Source organism: Schistocerca americana, chromosome 8 (genome assembly GCF_021461395.2).
Source record: "Schistocerca americana isolate TAMUIC-IGC-003095 chromosome 8, iqSchAmer2.1, whole genome shotgun sequence".
Classification (NCBI taxonomy): domain Eukaryota; kingdom Metazoa; phylum Arthropoda; class Insecta; order Orthoptera; family Acrididae; genus Schistocerca; species Schistocerca americana.
Window position 1 is genome coordinate 473,656,186 of NC_060126.1, and position 17,470 is coordinate 473,673,655.

The 17,470-nt window shown below is 39.0% G+C and overlaps 1 protein-coding gene across 3 annotated transcripts in view; it reads right to left on the reverse strand.

Moving 5' to 3' along the window:
* The window catches only part of LOC124545173 (protein angel homolog 2), a 166,544-nt gene extending 160,877 nt beyond the window's left edge, over positions 1 to 5,667 (reverse strand). Inside the window, exons 1-2 of one of the 3 annotated variants that reach the window (XM_047124009.1) lie at positions 5,453 to 5,667; positions 4,738 to 4,824 (exon numbers count right to left, since the gene is read on the reverse strand). In XM_047124009.1, coding sequence (XP_046979965.1) covers positions 4,738 to 4,824; positions 5,453 to 5,510 — 145 coding nt within the window. In that variant the 5' untranslated portion in view covers positions 5,511 to 5,667. The other 2 variants (XM_047124010.1, XM_047124008.1) reach the window with 2 other exon arrangements.
* Between the last annotated feature and the right edge of the window lie 11,803 nt (positions 5,668 to 17,470).

Sequence of the window (17,470 nt, forward strand, 5' to 3'; positions counted from 1 at the left end):
ACATTTTCTGAGGATTCTTCCAATGAAAATCAATCAGGCATCTGCCTTACCACGATTAATTTTGGGTCGACAGAAGCATCCGATCCCACGCGTCGGTTTTGACCCGCGACGTAAGGGTGTTGCCGTGTGTGACATCATGATGGTGCGGAGTTTGGTTTGTGAGTGTGGCGTGTTTGAAGATGTTGTCGTGTTGTGCTCTGTCGTGGTATGTTCAGGGTTTACATTTGTGTAGTGTAATGGGCTCAGTTTGCTTTTGCTCATTATCCAGAATTGTTAGTGTCGGCTGTGTTTGTAGTGGAATTCGTTTCAGTGAGTTAACGATTTTGTGTTAAGGTTAATTTAGTGTTGTTCGCTGTACATCGTGTGGTAATTTTAGTAAAATTAATCGGTTGTTGTTTTTGTTCAGGAATGGATATGACGGATAAAATTAACAGAGCGCAGGTCAAGGGAAGTGTTCGATCCCAACGTGTGGCTGTGTATGTTGATATTGGTATCGGGAGATGTTTTTGAGCTATATAGGTCAATGGAAGTGTTTGATCCTAATTTATGGGATCGGGAGCTGCTGTTGAGCTATATAGGTCAAGGGAAGTGTCCGATTCCAGATGATGTGTTTACTGGCATATGGGGAGTTTAGTGATGTCGGTTTTTTTCGTCATTTTGTGTGGTTTTGTATGGGGGTGGGGGTCTAAATTTGTCTATATTTAGTTTGCCCCCACCCAAAAACACCCTATTTCCCGCACTTGTCCCGTTAGTGTCATTAGACTTTTTGTGGAAAGTGTGTGTGTTTCTCGATTTATTTTTGTCATAATGGGTACGTACCGACTTTATATGCGCCATATTGGAATCGTGGTTTATGGTCATTTCCGCCATATTTGTGACGTCATGGGTCAAAGCAGATGGGCGGGATCGGACGCTTCCGTATATCCTTAATTTTATGTGGTCATTCCACTTTAAATCACTCTGTATACATAAGCCTACATATTTCAAAGAAGTAACTGCTTCCAGTGATCGTTCTGCAATTGTTAATCATACAATTGGTCTCTCTATCTGTGTATTCACAATATGTTTCATTTGTTTACGTTGGGGATCAACTGCCACTCCCTGCACTGAGCACCGATTCTCTGCAGGTCTTCCGCCATTCTGCTGCACTTTTCTAGGGTTGCGAAAGCATTAGTCACAAAAAGCCTCATGGAACTTCTGACATTATTCACTAGGTCATTCACATATAGGCCTATTGTGAAAAGTAATGGTCCAGTAATACTCCCCTGGGGCATGCCCTAAGTTAACTTTTACGTCTGGAGACTTCTCTCTGTTCAGAACGACATGATGCATTCTGTCTGTTAGAAACTCTTTAATCCAAATACACGTGTGATCTGAAAATCAGGACACTCATTATGTTCATTGAGTGGCAGTGCAGAACGGTATCAAATGCCTTCCAGAAGTCCAGGAACACAGCATCTATCTGGATGCCTGTATATAGTGCTTTCTGGGTCTCGTGGATAAACAGAGCTATAATTGTTTTTGGAACCCTTGTCAATTCCTATGGAGGAGATTTTCAGTCTCCAGAAATATCATTATATTCATGTGGTTTGCTTAGTGGAGCAAACAGCTTTGTTTGTGGAATGAGAATTCTACATTATGTAATTGACAGCTGTTAATTGTTTACCATGCATATTCTACATCAGTTATTAGATATGGGGTAATGTTTCAGCTAGTTATAAAAGCAAACCACCTCAGAGGGCACAAGCTACAGGAAATATTATCAGAGCTATGGTGGGAACAAACGACAGGCAATGATGCTAAACATTATTCAAAAGCCTTAGCATAACAAGAACTCCTTTTATGTTTTAGCAGGAAATACTTCTCTTTGAGCTAAAATACCAACTTTTCGAAGGAAATTCTTTTACACATGCTTATGGACCAAGGCACAGATCATACAATATGCTGCCTTGCTACAGACTTACACTGTTTGAAAATACCCTGCATTACATAGCTTTGAAGCTTAGTAAGAAAATACGGTCCAATTTCAAGGATTGCGAGCTAAAAACTAGAGAAGCGAACACTGAACAGTACGTAAAAAGCTCTCTCTCTGAGTGTGTGCAGGATAAGGGGGGGGTGGGGTCGACAGAAGCGTCCGATCCCACGCGTCGGCTTTGACCCGAGACGTAAGGGTGTTGTCGTGTGTGACGTCATGACGGCGCGGAGTTTGGTTTGAGTGTGGCTGTCTCCAGTTCTGTTTTATCTTATTTTATTTACTTTTCTGATCTGTTCGTTCTATCTCATGAGTTTTTTTTTTAAATTTAAAAACACTTATTATTTATTTTAATTATCTGTTTCCTCCAATTTCTGTTTTAGTTTATTATATTTATCTTTCAGATCTGTTCGTTCTATCCCTTGAGATTTTTTTAAGAAAAACACACACTAATCAGCTACTGAAGCATCTTTATCTTCTATGGGTTGCAGGGGTTACGACCCCTGGGGAGGTGGGTGGGTATTCATGCATGGCTGTCTTCACTCACACGTTGTAGCTACGCAAGGCGTCTAAATTTGTTTATATATAGTTTGCCACCCACCCAAAACACCCCATTTCCCGCGCTTGTCCCGTTAGTGTCATTAGGCTTCTTGTGGAAAGTGTGTGTGTCTGTTTTTGTTTCCGCCATATTTGTGACGTCATGGGTCAAAGCAGAAGGGCGGGATCGGATGCTTCCGTATTTTGGGGGTGGGGGGTGGCACTGCCAAAAGTTACAAAGGGGATGCACACTTTCATCATAGTTTATATATGATACATGTCTTTCTTAAGACGCATAAAAATTGGTTACCATAACTACATCCTCGCCAGTCGTGACCGAACAGAATGCATCAATTACAAAGCTAAGACTACACAAGCATCAGTAAACAACAACAAATTACCAAAAGTATAGTACAATACCTTACATATCATTAAGTAATTTTTTTACAACTATGGGCTCACTAAACAGTAACTGATATCATAAAGAAGTGTACTGTTTAGACATTCAAATTTGCTGTTTCAGTGTCAAAGAATTCATTCAAACAGAATAGAGGTTTTCGGTGTAGGTTGTGCGACACTTTTCCTCAAAATTTCACCAATTCCAAGGACTGCATTGCAGTTTGTAGATGACTGCAGGTTTTCATAGCAGCCTACGCACTGCTGGAAAAGTGTCACGATTTCTCTTCACATACTAAGACATCTGAAGACATACTGACTGAAAATTATCACTCTTGTATGAGCGAAGATGTGTTTGCAGTTGCCCAGTTTCCTGTTTTACCACTTTTTTTTTAGTGTAACAGTGCATTCTTGGAGACTGCAGGGTGACTCTATAGCAACAGACCATAGCAGATATGACAGTGAATAATACAGGGCTACCATTAACACATACTGACCATTTACCAAATCTTTCAGTTTTCTCACTTGGGATGTGACTGGTGAAAATTTCTTACACGCATGTGCAGTGTGTTCATGCCATGTGAAATAGCAACAAAAGCCAGAATATCACAGCCTCAGCACAGTACAGGTAGCCTTTGTCATTGAGGCTACAAACCATTTTTTTTCACTGATTTTCATTTTGTTAATAACAAATCATTTTTACATCACATCAAACATAAGTTCTAATTCTCCTTCAACGTTGCAAGCATTGATGCAGTCCGAGGACAATGTTGCTTTATCTTCAAATTGCAAGAATTGTCCACAAGAGCTTAAATCAAGTACAAAAGCTAGCAACAGAAGGGGGGAGGGGGGGGGGGGCACGACTGGTCTTCTGTTCACACGATATTGCCTTGCCCACAGCAATCTTTTGCATGGTAACCTGCATATGTGTTTGAGATGTGACAAATACACAGCCTCACCATGCAAACGAAAAACTGTATTAGCCTACTATTTTTCAACAGAGGTGCGTTTTTTATTCACAACAAAACCTGCTGAAAAACTACATTTATACGGATTACCCAGAAAGACTATACTGGAGTGAGTTGAAAGCAGGTCTAAGCAACTAACATACAAATATTTCAAAATGACTGAGCACAGCAATCTGTCGTGCCTTCCTTTCAGACTTTGTTAAAGCAAATCTAGTTTTCGGCTAGAGCTGTGTATTATACATTAGTCTTGAATGAACTGCAATAGAAGCCCAAATAACAGGCCTGGGACATGTATTGAAACTATGAAACAGTGCACTGACAATGGCTAGGCACTAGCCGAAATCTAGATTTTCTTCAATAAAGCCAGAGAGAAAAGGGCGACTGATTGCTGTGCCCCACTGAGTGCATTTAACATTCCTCATGGAAGGTAAGTTGACTCATGTGCCATACAACACATACAAATAAGTGTTCTGGCGTGCATTTTAGTAAATATAGAAGATAAATCCATCCAATACCTACAGCTAACATTTTATGATGTCATGAAATTCAAAGGCCGTAGAAATTCAGGAATCAGTTAAGTAATGGTAAGCTGTAACTCTTAAGTCGACACTCGGGTGAAAGAGAAAAAAAAAACAATGAACTGCTTGTGAAATGACTTTGTTGGGCCAACCTGAACTTGCCGAAACATATGGAATATGTAACTATCGATCATATTAAGTTTCGGGTACTGTATAATGATAAAATTAAACCATAATTTAAGCAGGCTGTTCACGAGGCGAAGGCTCTCTCACACACCAAGAATAACAAAATCTGTACCGTACACCAAACAAATCAACAATGCACAGTACGAAAAGCGTATCTTACCTCTGCAGATGATACGTCGCTTTTTCTTTTTGCGCGTGTTGCACCTGGGCGTTGTATATGAATTGTAGGCACACGCCCGTACATACGCTGTCAAAAAGGCACTTTTTTGTATACGGTAGTTTACTGACGCTATTGTTCTACACAGATTCAATGCAAGGACCATGGATGTACCAACAAACACAAAATTATTCACTGTCAACGTGATTTTTAAAACATAGCAAACTTTTAGACCAAACTTTTGATGTGGGGTGTTGACTGATTTAATTGTTCATATTCCCAAGCAATAATAGATATATCACGTAAGAGTAGGCGTCTCTAATATCGTAACTGTCCAAAAATAGTTACATACGCGTAAAACTTAGCTAATAAAATTTTACAGTCTTATTTCATGAATTACAGTGGGTAACGTTTTTGATGAATAACGAGTCAGCTACAATCTCCCATCCAAATCGCTAGTGATTGTCCGTGGAAGCACTAAGTTATACACAGAATCACAGGACGGTAAACCAAGTCCATATTCAAGCCAAAAAAGAAATAAAGCAGGAGAGTCCGATCTCTCAAGTACTAACTGACAGTGTGCTAGTAACTACTCGCCGTTGAATCCTCTAAAATAAACTGTCATCGATACCGATTTACTTGGAAACTAGTCAAAGACGTTGCAAAACCGTAGAACTAAATATGTAAACTTGTAAAGTTTGAACTGCAATAAACCAACCTGACTGCAGAAACGCGGCAATATAAAAAGGCAAATATGGGTGAACAGTCCATTCCATACTGTACAACTAGAATTTAACGAAGAACAAAAAATTTAACACATTGTTTACAAACATCTCTTCAGAGACTCATCCCAACATATATGGTCAAAGACTGCATCATGCAGTTAATACTGTAGTTATAGCCGGTTTGGATAGACGCCACGAAAGGCGCAGATGAAAAGCGTTGAGTCGATTCGTGACAGAACTCTGCGAAATCCAGGCAGCTGTATTAGATACTTGGCATTGGCACGATAGAAAACTTTAAGATTTTAGCTGCTAATTATCAAGATGTCAATAAATGTCTCAGAATATATAAAGAGAAATCTGCAAAAGAAACAGGTTCTAAAACAATACACTGAAGGTAGGCACTGACCGTAAAGGGATCTGACAGTCTGACAAAATCGAAATGGATAGTGCAGTATTGTAGACAAATTTTCCTTGTAAGTGAGTCACCATTGGTAATATTTGTTTAATTTATTTCTTTATGATTCTTGAAGTATCCGACCCAAAGCTTCTTCGCTATGGGACAAGTCACAACATATAATTTAAGAGTTGAAGAAATAGTCGAAAACGAGAGATGTTCGATAATAAATTTTTATAAACAATGCAGATAAGCGAAGTTTTTGAACTGTTTGACTGTCTATTTTCTACTTTTCCATCTTAGATTATATTTTGCAAATTATGCCTACTTGTACAAATCAGTTACACTCATATCTTTATGTATCCTACGAATTATGTAATTTTAAATAAATAAATAAATAAATATCGTCATTACACCAAACCTAGAAGTTTTCATGCAGCTGATGTAAACAAATGCAGCTACAAACATATTTAGACTTTTTTAAAAGAAATATAAACACATAAGACACAGCAGACCATTCCATTATTTATATAATCATCAACATATATATCGATTAATTGACTGATTTATTGATCCATCTTTAAGCACCCCTTTTGGGTTGATGTCCTTTTACACACATTGCGGCTCTAAGCATTATGGGACTTAACATTTGAGTTCATCAGTCCCCATGGACATTGCGTAGCATCATGGTGAGCCATAGATTTCTAACATTTTAAAGGAATGTATGTTCATACTAGTCACATGTAATAACCATTAGATTTAGATGGGTCATCCAGAATGAAAAAAGGAGAGACAGTATGTGTGACGCAATACACATGCTGACAAAACATTTCAACAAACGTAGATGAGATACGCTTGACACACGTTAATCATTCAGTATAAATGCATTATGAAAATAAAAGATAACAATATGATATAGTAAACATTTTAAGAAAAGCTCAAATGATATAAAGGTCAGATCATGAGGCCATTTCAATGGAATAGATACTTTTTATAACATATTTGAAATTCTTCTATTGTATAGAAGAATCTTTGTTCAATTCACCCTTTTGTAATGTTTCTGAAGACATTCAGTGATACACTGCATGCTGTAGTTGGTACCAAATTAAATAATTTTATGTCTATGTGTTTGTAATTATTCTGGTTCTCCTAAGCCTAGTAACTGGAATGTCAATCATTTGTCTTTGTCATGTGTCATACTTATGTATGGAATCTTGCAGTTCGTGGCTATATTGGTTTTCATTTATGTACACCAAGAAGGTGAGAATAAACAGGGATGCAGTTGTCAGCATTTTGAACTAAATCCTTCCTACATGGTATGTGGTGTCTCAGCCCAGCAATGCCAGATAAAAATTCTTTCTGCTCGAGAGTAACTGCCCCTTAGCAGCACTACATACATGAGGTGGCTGTGAAAAAAAGGAAAAAAATGCATAACAAGAGTTCAGTAGTAGCTTGTCAGCTACACAAGTCCAAAGTTTACTTAGCAGGTAGGTGACTTTGCCTAACTTTGTGCATATGTAATTTGTTAAGTTTCCCAACTTAATTTTGGGTCAAGGGAACGCCAAGAAGTTTAACCAAGGCACAGCAGTTGTCATTGTTACATCTGAAACGAGTATTCATAGTTTAGAGTGGTTAATTTGTAATTCATTTATTCTGAATCATATACTAGATATTCTGAGTTGTCCTGCATTTTTCTATTTTAGCGCATCTGAGGCCCTACCACCTGTAACTAAGGTGGTGTCGACTGCATATAATATTGACTTACATGACATCATATTGGGAAAATCATACTGTGAAAGACAAAGGTCCAAGCACAAAACCTTATGGGACACTTTGTGTGTCAACCACAATGTCTGATTGTTTTTTGTCAAAATGTGCAGTACTCTAATCATTGTGAAGTGAATGAGAGAGAGTAAACTCCTTTGTATCAAACATCTAGATTCTGTAAATCATTGTGAAGAGCACTGCAGAGGTTATGTCCCATGTTACCAGTTATTAGGCCTTCTTCCCATTCCATTCATGTACAGGTCAAGAAAGAATGGTTGCTTAAATATCTCTCTTCAAGCTATAATTAGTCTAATCTTGACTTGATGGCCCCTATGAGAATGATACATAGGGGGTCGTAATATATTCCAAGATACATCACTTAAAGTTGGTTCTAAAATCTTTTCACATAACAGTTTGTATCTATCTTCAAGTGCCCGCCAATTCAGTTCTTTCAGCATCTCTGTGACACTCTCCCACAGGCTGAACAAACCTGTTACCATTTGTCCTGACCTTCTTTGTATCCATTCAATATCCACTGTTAGACCTGTTTTGTATCAGACGCACACACTTGATCATTATTCTAAGATGGGTCACACTAGTGTTTTGTTTGGAGTCTCCATCGTAGATTGATTGCATTTTCCTAACATTCTATCAATGAAAGGCAGACTGCTACCTGCTTTACCTACAACTGAGACTATGTGATCTTTTGTATCCCTACATTTTGTTATATACAGGTACTTGTATGAGTTGACCAATCACAACCATATTTCATGAATATTATAGTCACAGGTTACTAAGTTTTTTCATATTGTAATATGGACAGTTTTACATTGCCCAACTTTTACATCTTATGAACAACTGACTCAATGCCTACAGTTTCCTTCAGATAGTACTTCATTATATATAAGTACATTGTCTGCGAAAAGTCTGAGGCTACTATTAATATTGTCCAGAGCGTCATTGATGTATGTGAACAGAAGGGTTCCACCTCTCTACTCTGAGACACATCTGAAATTACTTTTACAGCTGTCAATAACTCTCCTTCCAAGATAATTTGCTGCATCCTCCGTAGCGACAAATCCTCAATCTAGTCACAAATTTGCATTGATACTCTATATGGTCGTACTATAGGTAATAACGGTAAACGTGGTACTGAGGCAATTGCTTTTCAGAAATCGAGGAACGCTGCATCTACTTGACTGCCTTGATCCATGTCTTTCAGTATGTCATATGAGAAAAGTATGAACTGGGTTTCACATTACCTATGTTTGGGGAATAAATGCTGATTGAAAAGAAGAAAACCATTTTGTTCGAGATACCTAATTATGTCTGAGCTCAGAATGTGTTCTAAGATTCTACAGCAAATGGACGCTAGTTTTGTGTTTCACTTCTGCTCCCCTTCTAGCAGACAGATGTGACCTGTGGGTGCAACCAACTGCTAGGCACAGTTTTTGTTTAATGCATATATAATAGACTATAGTTAAAGGAAGGGCTAACTCAGCCACAAATTCGGTATAGATTCGTTACAGGTTCCATGGGCCCTAGAGCTTTATTTGGTTTTAATGATTTCAGCTATTCTCAATGCCACTGACACTAAGATCAATTTCATTCATGTTTTTAGTGGTATGAGAGTTAAATTGTACCTGTACTCCTGGGTTTTTCTTTTCTGAAGGAACATTTGAAAATACAGTTAACCTATTCTTAATTTCAGTTCCTGTCTCATTCATGTGTGATTAGGCACTAATTTTTATGCCGCTATCAGCCCTTACATAGAACCAGAATTTCTTTGGCTTTTTTCGACTGTCACCCCCCTCAGGAACATTGTCAAACATGCTTGTTTTGGTGGTCTAAATGTTAGGGTGTGAGGAGCGATAAAGTTGCATTATCTCCACATCTTTGAATATGGTACACTGAACATTATTGTGACACTGTATATTCCTCCCCATGTATGTTTTTTCTGGATCATGTTGGGCCCTGACTTCATTTTTATAGATGAGAAAGCACAACCTCATCAAGCAGTGTAGGTGGGAGAGCTCCTAGAACAAGAGGCAATTTGGCAAGTGGACTGGCCTGCTCATTCCTCCAACTTGAATGCCACTGAGCACATGTGGAACACATTGGGGAGACATATTTCAGTACATCTTCATGCACCAGCAACCATCTAGGAACTGTCAACCACACTGATAGAGAGAAATGAAATTCCCTGCCACAAAAACTCCTTACCCACCTTGTGGCCATCATGGGAGCATGTTGCAGAGCATGCACTGCCATCTGCGGTGTATTAGGAATCTAGTCTGGACTTTTATAATGTCCCTAGGATCATCACGAATTGTGGTAACTTCAGTGTAATTATTGTTTTTGAATAAAAGTGCCTTTTCTGTTTGTCTCCTTGTGTATTTCTTTCAGTCACTTTCTGTACCATATTGTAACAGTTCTTACTATGTGTGACCCAGGTTTTATTGAGCTTTGTTACTTGGTGGTGATGTATAGGTACATAAGGAAAAGCCCCAACAAGCTATGACAAAAATATAAGACAAATGATAATAATTATTAGCGCGGCCGCTGTAAACGCCGATAAAGATATATTTTGTTATGCTGGAAGGTGGATAACAAATGATAAAAAATTCCATTCAATTTTTATTATTATTAGAGAGACTCTGTCTTTAGTTCTCGAGTGGAGAAGAAGTATTTTTGTAGGATGTATGTGTAACCATTTGTGTCGTCTAAATAATAATTATTATTTGTGCAAAACTATGAAAGTTTTCCATTCTTCTGTGGATCATCTCAATGTCAGTGGTCTGTATCAGAAGAAGAAGCCCAATCAAGAACTAATGTTAAACACACGGTCAAGAGACAATTACTCATGGCGGAAAAAGACGAATATAACCAAGGACACCAGAAGTAAGTTAACAACACGAGTGGCTCACAATCTACGAAATTTGTGGATTAAATGAAAAGACAAATTATCCCCTGCAAAAACTCATAAAAAATAAGTATGCCAATAGTATACAAGCAATTTGTTTAATTAATTATACACTCCTGGAAACTGAAAAAAGAACACCGTGAATTCATTGTCCCAGGAAGGGGAAACTTTATTGACACATTCCTGGGGTCAGATACATCACATGATCACACTGACAGAACCACAGGCACATAGACACAGGCAACAGAGCATGCACAATGTCGGCACTAGTACAGTGTATATCCACCTTTCGCAGCAATGCAGGCTGCTATTCTCCCATGGAGACGATCATAGAGATGCTGGATGTAGTCCTGTGGAACGGCTTGCCATGCCATTTCCACCTTGCGCCTCAGTTGGACCAGCGTTCGTGCTGGACGTGCAGACCGCGTGAGACGACGCTTCATACAGTCCCAAACATGCTCAATGGGGGACAGATCCGGAGATCTTGCTGGCCAGGGTAGTTGACTTACACCTTCCAGAGCACGTTGGGTGGCACGGGATACATGCGGACGTGCATTGTCCTGTTGGAACAGCAAGTTCCCTTGCCGGTCTAGGAATGGTAGAACGATGGGTTCGATGACGGTGTGGATGTACCGTGCACTATTCAGTGTCCCCTCGACGATCACCAGTGGTGTACGGCCAGTTTAGGAGATCGCTCCCCACACCATGATGCCGGGTGTTGGCCCTGTGTGCCTCGGTCGTATGCAGTCCTGATTGTGGCGCTCACCTGCACGGCGCCAAACACGCATACGACCATCATTGGCACCAAGGCAGAAGCGACTCTCATCGCTGAAGACGACACGTCTCCATTCGTCCCTCCATTCACGCCTGTCGCGACACCACTGGAGGCGGGCTGCACGATGTTGGGGCGTGAACGGAAGACGGCCTAACGGTGTGCAGGACCGTAGCCCAGCTTCATGGAGACGTTTGCGAATGGTCCTCGCCGATACCCCAGGAGCAACAGTGTCCCTAATTTGCTGGGAAGTGGCGGTGCGGTCCCCTACGGCACTGCGTAGGATCCTACGGTCTTGGCGTGCATCCGTGCGTCGCTGCGATCCGGTCCCAGGTCGACGGGCACGTGCACCTTCCGCCGACCACTGGCGACAACATCGATGTACTGTGGAGACCTCACGCCCCACGTGTTGAGCAATTCGGCGGTACGTCCACCCGGCCTCCCGCATGCCCACTATACGCCCTCGCTCAAAGTCCGTCAACTGCACATACGGTTCACGTCCACACTGTCGCGGGATGCTACCAGTGTTAAAGACTGCGATGGAGCTCCGTATGCCACGGCCAACTGGCTGACACTGACGGCTGCGGTGCACAAATGCTGCGCAGCTAGCGCCATTCGACGGCCAGCACCGCGGTTCCTGGTGTGTCCGCTGTGCCGTGCGTGTGATCATTGCTTGTACAGCCCTCTCGCAGTGTCCGGAGCAAGTATGGTGGGTCTGACACACCGGTGTCAATGTGTTCTTTTTTCCATTTCCAGGAGTGTATATATATATATATATATATATATATATATATATATATATATATATATATATATATATATATATATAAATCTGCACAACTGGCGACCTGGTGACATGACATTGAGAAAGCCATGAAAGCAGTTGTGTAAATTATTCAAAATTATTTATGACATTGTATGAGATTTTTTTTGCATGTACTAATTATTTTCAAATTTTTATGTGCAACACCACGACTGGGAGCAAAACAACCAGAACCAATAATTCTTGTAGAGAAAACCAATTCAAAAAGGAACCAAAAAGATACCAGAATCTGCAGAAAATTTTGGAAATATGCTGTTTCATCACAGCAAAGGTATGACCACTACACAACCGCTTGCTTAGCTATGCTTGGTAGCGTCTCCTGTGTAATAATTAGAAGTACCTTTCCTTAATTTCGTTTCCTAAATGCATTGTAGCGAATTTTTCAGAAATTTTACGTAATGAGTAGCGAGAGAAAAGTTTGAAGTTTTTGTGTCATAACATTTCATGTGCCATAAAAGTAGCTATTTAATTCTTGACGACACGTAAATCGTACGTTTAAATTCACAAAAATAATAGATTTTAATTTTCTGTTTTTCAAAATTTTAACTTTAATATTCAACCAAAATGGCACAAAAATCAGTTTTCATTATTGCTTACAATGGCGAAAACGCAATGAGTCAAGATGGAGTACAATTGCAGGATAGAACATCTGAAGTACCAGCGCCATGTCTTCCACACTCAGAAGTATTAAGTAGTTCAGAGATGAACATACCCGAGGTAAGAAGTGCTGGTGAACTTTCGCAGAGTTCTAATTTTGATGATACGTTGATGACAATAGATGAAACTACATCATCTCGGCGAGCAACATTCTGTTCGCACAGGAAAACATAGAAAGCGCAGATGACATGATTTTTGACGACACTTTACCGTCACCCATCACCCAAAACTCAAATGTCGATTTGCAGACTACAGCTGTCAACAACCAAAGTACATTAGATAGCAACCAAAACAGCGCACTTGCCGCTATCCCTCAAAAACTCGATAGCTTGAGCAAAGAAATAAAAAATATAAACACCAATAACACCAATTTGCGTTCAGACATAAATACAAAATTTGACAGTTTGTTGCAAAACCTTACCATAGTCACACAAGACATAAAAAACATAAAATAAGAGCATAAACCAGTTTTAAAAGATTTTTGGGATACACTCACACAACAGATCAGTGATTTGACTAAGAATTTTCACGAGGATATGAATGTAAAATTCAAAGACATGGAAAAACAGCTCAAGCAAGATGCACTTTCCGAAGTAAACAATAGCATTACGGGTATAAAACACTTATTAGACATTCTTAACGAGCAGAATGATACAGTAGAGCAGCAAATAAAAGCGATGAAAGACACACACACAAACCTGGAAACTACACAAACACAATTAATTTCAACAGTAAAGAACATCTCTACAACAGTAAACAAACTGCATAAGGATTACGAAAATATATCAGCAGCAATAGATGAACTCACTTTAAAAGTAGCACCGCTTGTAATCGAATAAGTCTGCGCAAAAAAGGAAAGAGACAAAATTAATGATATTTTGTCTGATGTAATTTCACAAGCTGAAGCAGATGCTTTAGACAAAACCAGTAACACAGCGGAAAAAGTAGTGAAGGAATGTAGATTAACCAAAGATGTAGTTGAAAGGGTTATTCAACAAAAGGAAAATGACAGTATCGACAAAGTGAACACCAATTTGCTAGTTACAGAGCACAGGATATGCAACTACTTAGGTGAAACTGATACAGAGACACCACTTGTACACATAAATAAAGTGCCAGTCACAGCAAACCAAAGTAAAATATGCACACAGATCATTGCAAACCCTACAAACAATGCCAGTAGTAATGACAGAACGCAGAGTGTAAGTTTACAGGGCATAACACCAGAACCAGTACTTACAAGGAGCGTTAATAATTATGACAGCTATGTAAATACAGCATAAAATGCAAACAGCTTGTCCACTATATTTGCTGACGAAGGTCTATTAAGACACCGGCAATTTCCAACATTTACGAGTGAATGTAAGAAGATGAATCCAGTTGTGTTTATTAGTGCTTTTCAACATGTGTTTCCTAGAAATTGGACAGAAGCACAAAAGATCAGGTTTGTCGTTGGTTATACGCAAGGCGATGTACTTTTGTGGACGACCGAGGTAGCTGAGCGTTGTACCACATATTTACAATTTGAACTGACATTTCTTGACAAATACTGGTCAGAAGCCGTACAGGAGGGTCTTAGGCGAGAGGTTTTTAACCCAACCCCTTTTAATAGCAAATATGGTAGCTAGCGAAGATATTTTGAGAAGTATCTCAACAAAACACGTTATTGGACGAATCCTATTTCTCATTTGGATGTTTTAAAAATTTTAAAAAGTCGTTTGCCATCACAAATTCGTGAAAAATTAATTACTACACTTGAGCACGACACAGAATATTTTTTATCCATTCTAGATTCAATCGACCTAATATATGAAGAGAAAGTAGTAACAAGTAGGGCGTCAGACTGCCAAACACCACAATAATGTAACTTGAATGGTCAATACAAAAAGCCAGACACGAACACACACCAAAGCTGGTGAATGCAACCACAAGTATACGTTAATGGAAATGAAAGGAACAAGAGATTTAAACAAAACTTTCCGTATAACAGGAATGATTACCATCCACAAGCTAATTTCAATCCCTCCTCTCAAAATTGTGCACCATGTGTAAATGAAAACAGTCAGCTGCATCAATGGCCAGCATGCAGCAACAACAATAACATACAACACACCATACCGCAGCCAACCTTTGAGCAGCAAAACCACAATACTGCAGCATTTCACAACAGCCGTATGAACACACGAGAAAGCATGTTGCGAACTGGAAATGATACACACTGGAGAAACAATCACACAGTACAACTGACAGAAGTTGTCCTGTGTACCGAAGTATATCAAACTCCACCACAGGAAAACCCGAATCGGTTGTAGCTGAGCCCCATACAATAGACCTTATAAGCGATGGGGGCAAACAAGATTTGCAAACACGTTTTGTACGATTCGATGAACAAGGAGACATAAAACACGACCTATACCAACATGAACTAAAATCGGCGAAAAATGCACTGGAAGAATAAGTGCAAGCAGTAATCAGGGTGAAAATTTTTGGCATAGACACACAGTTAATACTTAATACAAGGTCCACGACTAATTTAATGTCTGAAGCATTTTTCACTGAATTAAAAAGACGGAATAAATTTCCTGTTCTGCCAGTCCAAAACTGCAAAGTTCAAACCGCTACAGGCGGCAACACGAAGTTAGTAAAACACTAAGCTCTTATCAATGGGAACATTGAACAATTCTCTGCGCAGTGTAATTTTTTAACAGTAGACAAACTTATAGTCAACTGCTTGATAGGTATGGACACATTTAGAACCTACAAAACTCAAATAGACATAGGTAATGGTAAGTGCCATTTCTTTGTGAAGGACCAAAGGTTTTCTATCAGTCTGATTACCACACTGAAGAGCTATGACAAAGTAAATCCAGAACCCCATGTCACTGTACAGTATTCATATCCCATCTTGTATTTTGTGAAAAAATGTGATAACGAACACAAGACCAACACTGACGTTAACCAGCAATTGGTAAAACAAAAATGGAATGAATCAAATATTCTAGATGCTACACAATGATGAGAACTTTCTGACTTACTTTTTAAATATGCAAGTGTTTTTAATAAGAATCCAGGAGTGATCAAAGATTATGAACATAAATTTAATGTCTATCCTCATGAAACATTTTTTTTTATGTCTTACCACATATTGTGGGCAAAGCATGAAGCGATTAAGCAGGAAATCAATAGAATGTGCAAATGGAGATCATACAGCCATCATTTTCTCCATATTGCAGTCCAGTGCCACCAGTTAGCAAACCTGATGGATCAGTACGGCTAGTTTTAGATGCAAGAGGCATAAACAAAATCCTACCACCAGTAAGAACAAAACCAGATAATTCAGATGAACAATTGCTAAAATTTCATAAAATTAAATATTTCAGCACCCTTGACCTTAAAAAAACTTACTGTCAAATAAAGTTACATGAGGAGAGTAGAAAATACACAGCATTTGTCTACAATGGCAGGAGTTATGAATTTCAAGTTCTACACTTTAGCTTAAACATTAGCGCAGGCGTATTTATACCAGCCTTGTACAAGGTCTTACGACCTGAATTGCTCAGTAAAGTTACCATTTATGTTGATGATATGTTAATAGCCACATCAACTTGGGCAGAACACATCAGTATAATAGAAAAGGTATTTCAGAGATTTACAAAGTACAGAGTAACAGCAAATCTAAAGAAATCTAACTTTGGCAAGGAACAAGTGAAATTTTTAGGATATATCATATCATACAGGGTATATTACCAGACCCAAAGAAACTAGATGCCATACAAAATTGCCCACCCAAAAGGAACAGAAAACAATTGAAAGCGTATCTTTCCTTTTTCCGAAAATTTATACCACAGCAGCTTATGAATAGCGATGCCCTTACTTAACCTGTTGAGAAAGAATAAGCCTTGGTTATGGGATGAGAGATACCAGGAGGACTTCACCAAAATTAAAAATGCGTTAATAACAGCAAACATTTTGAGTCATCCTGACATGTCCCAAGACTTTTGTTTAAGAGTGGACACCTCGTCTCAAGGGCTGGGGGCATGTTTGTTCCAGATACAAGAAGAAAAAGGAAAAACCGTACCCAAAGTCATCAGCTTTGTCAGCAGAACTTTATCAGAGACGGGAAGATAATATTCCATATCAGAAGTGGAAAGTTTAGCAGTAATTTTGGGCGTTTAAGAAATTTGAGTATTTTCTTTGGGGTAAAAACACTAAAATCTATTGTGATCACCAATCATTATCTGTTCTCTTAACATGTAAACTGTTACACCGAAGACTAGCGAGGTGGTGTTTGTACCAGCAGGAATTCAATTTTGGAATAATATACATAAAGGGCAATCAGAATGTTATTGCAGATTCATTATCCATATTAGTGCAGGTACTAGACGAGTTCAGTGAACTGTCTGAACATGATTCAGAAATCCATAAATTATTGATGCAAAGTACTACACAAAAATCAGACTACAAAAAATTTTGTAAACAAATAGGAATAATAGAACAGTAAGACAACAGGTGGAAGAAGATAATACAAAATCGTAACCGGAATGCAAACCACAAGGTAAATAAATGGTATCAGATATACAAAGGCGTTTTGTTCCACCAGAAGCACGAAAGTTCTAACCATTCGTGTGTATGCCTTCCAGAGGAATAGATCGACGAATTTATCAATCAAACACGC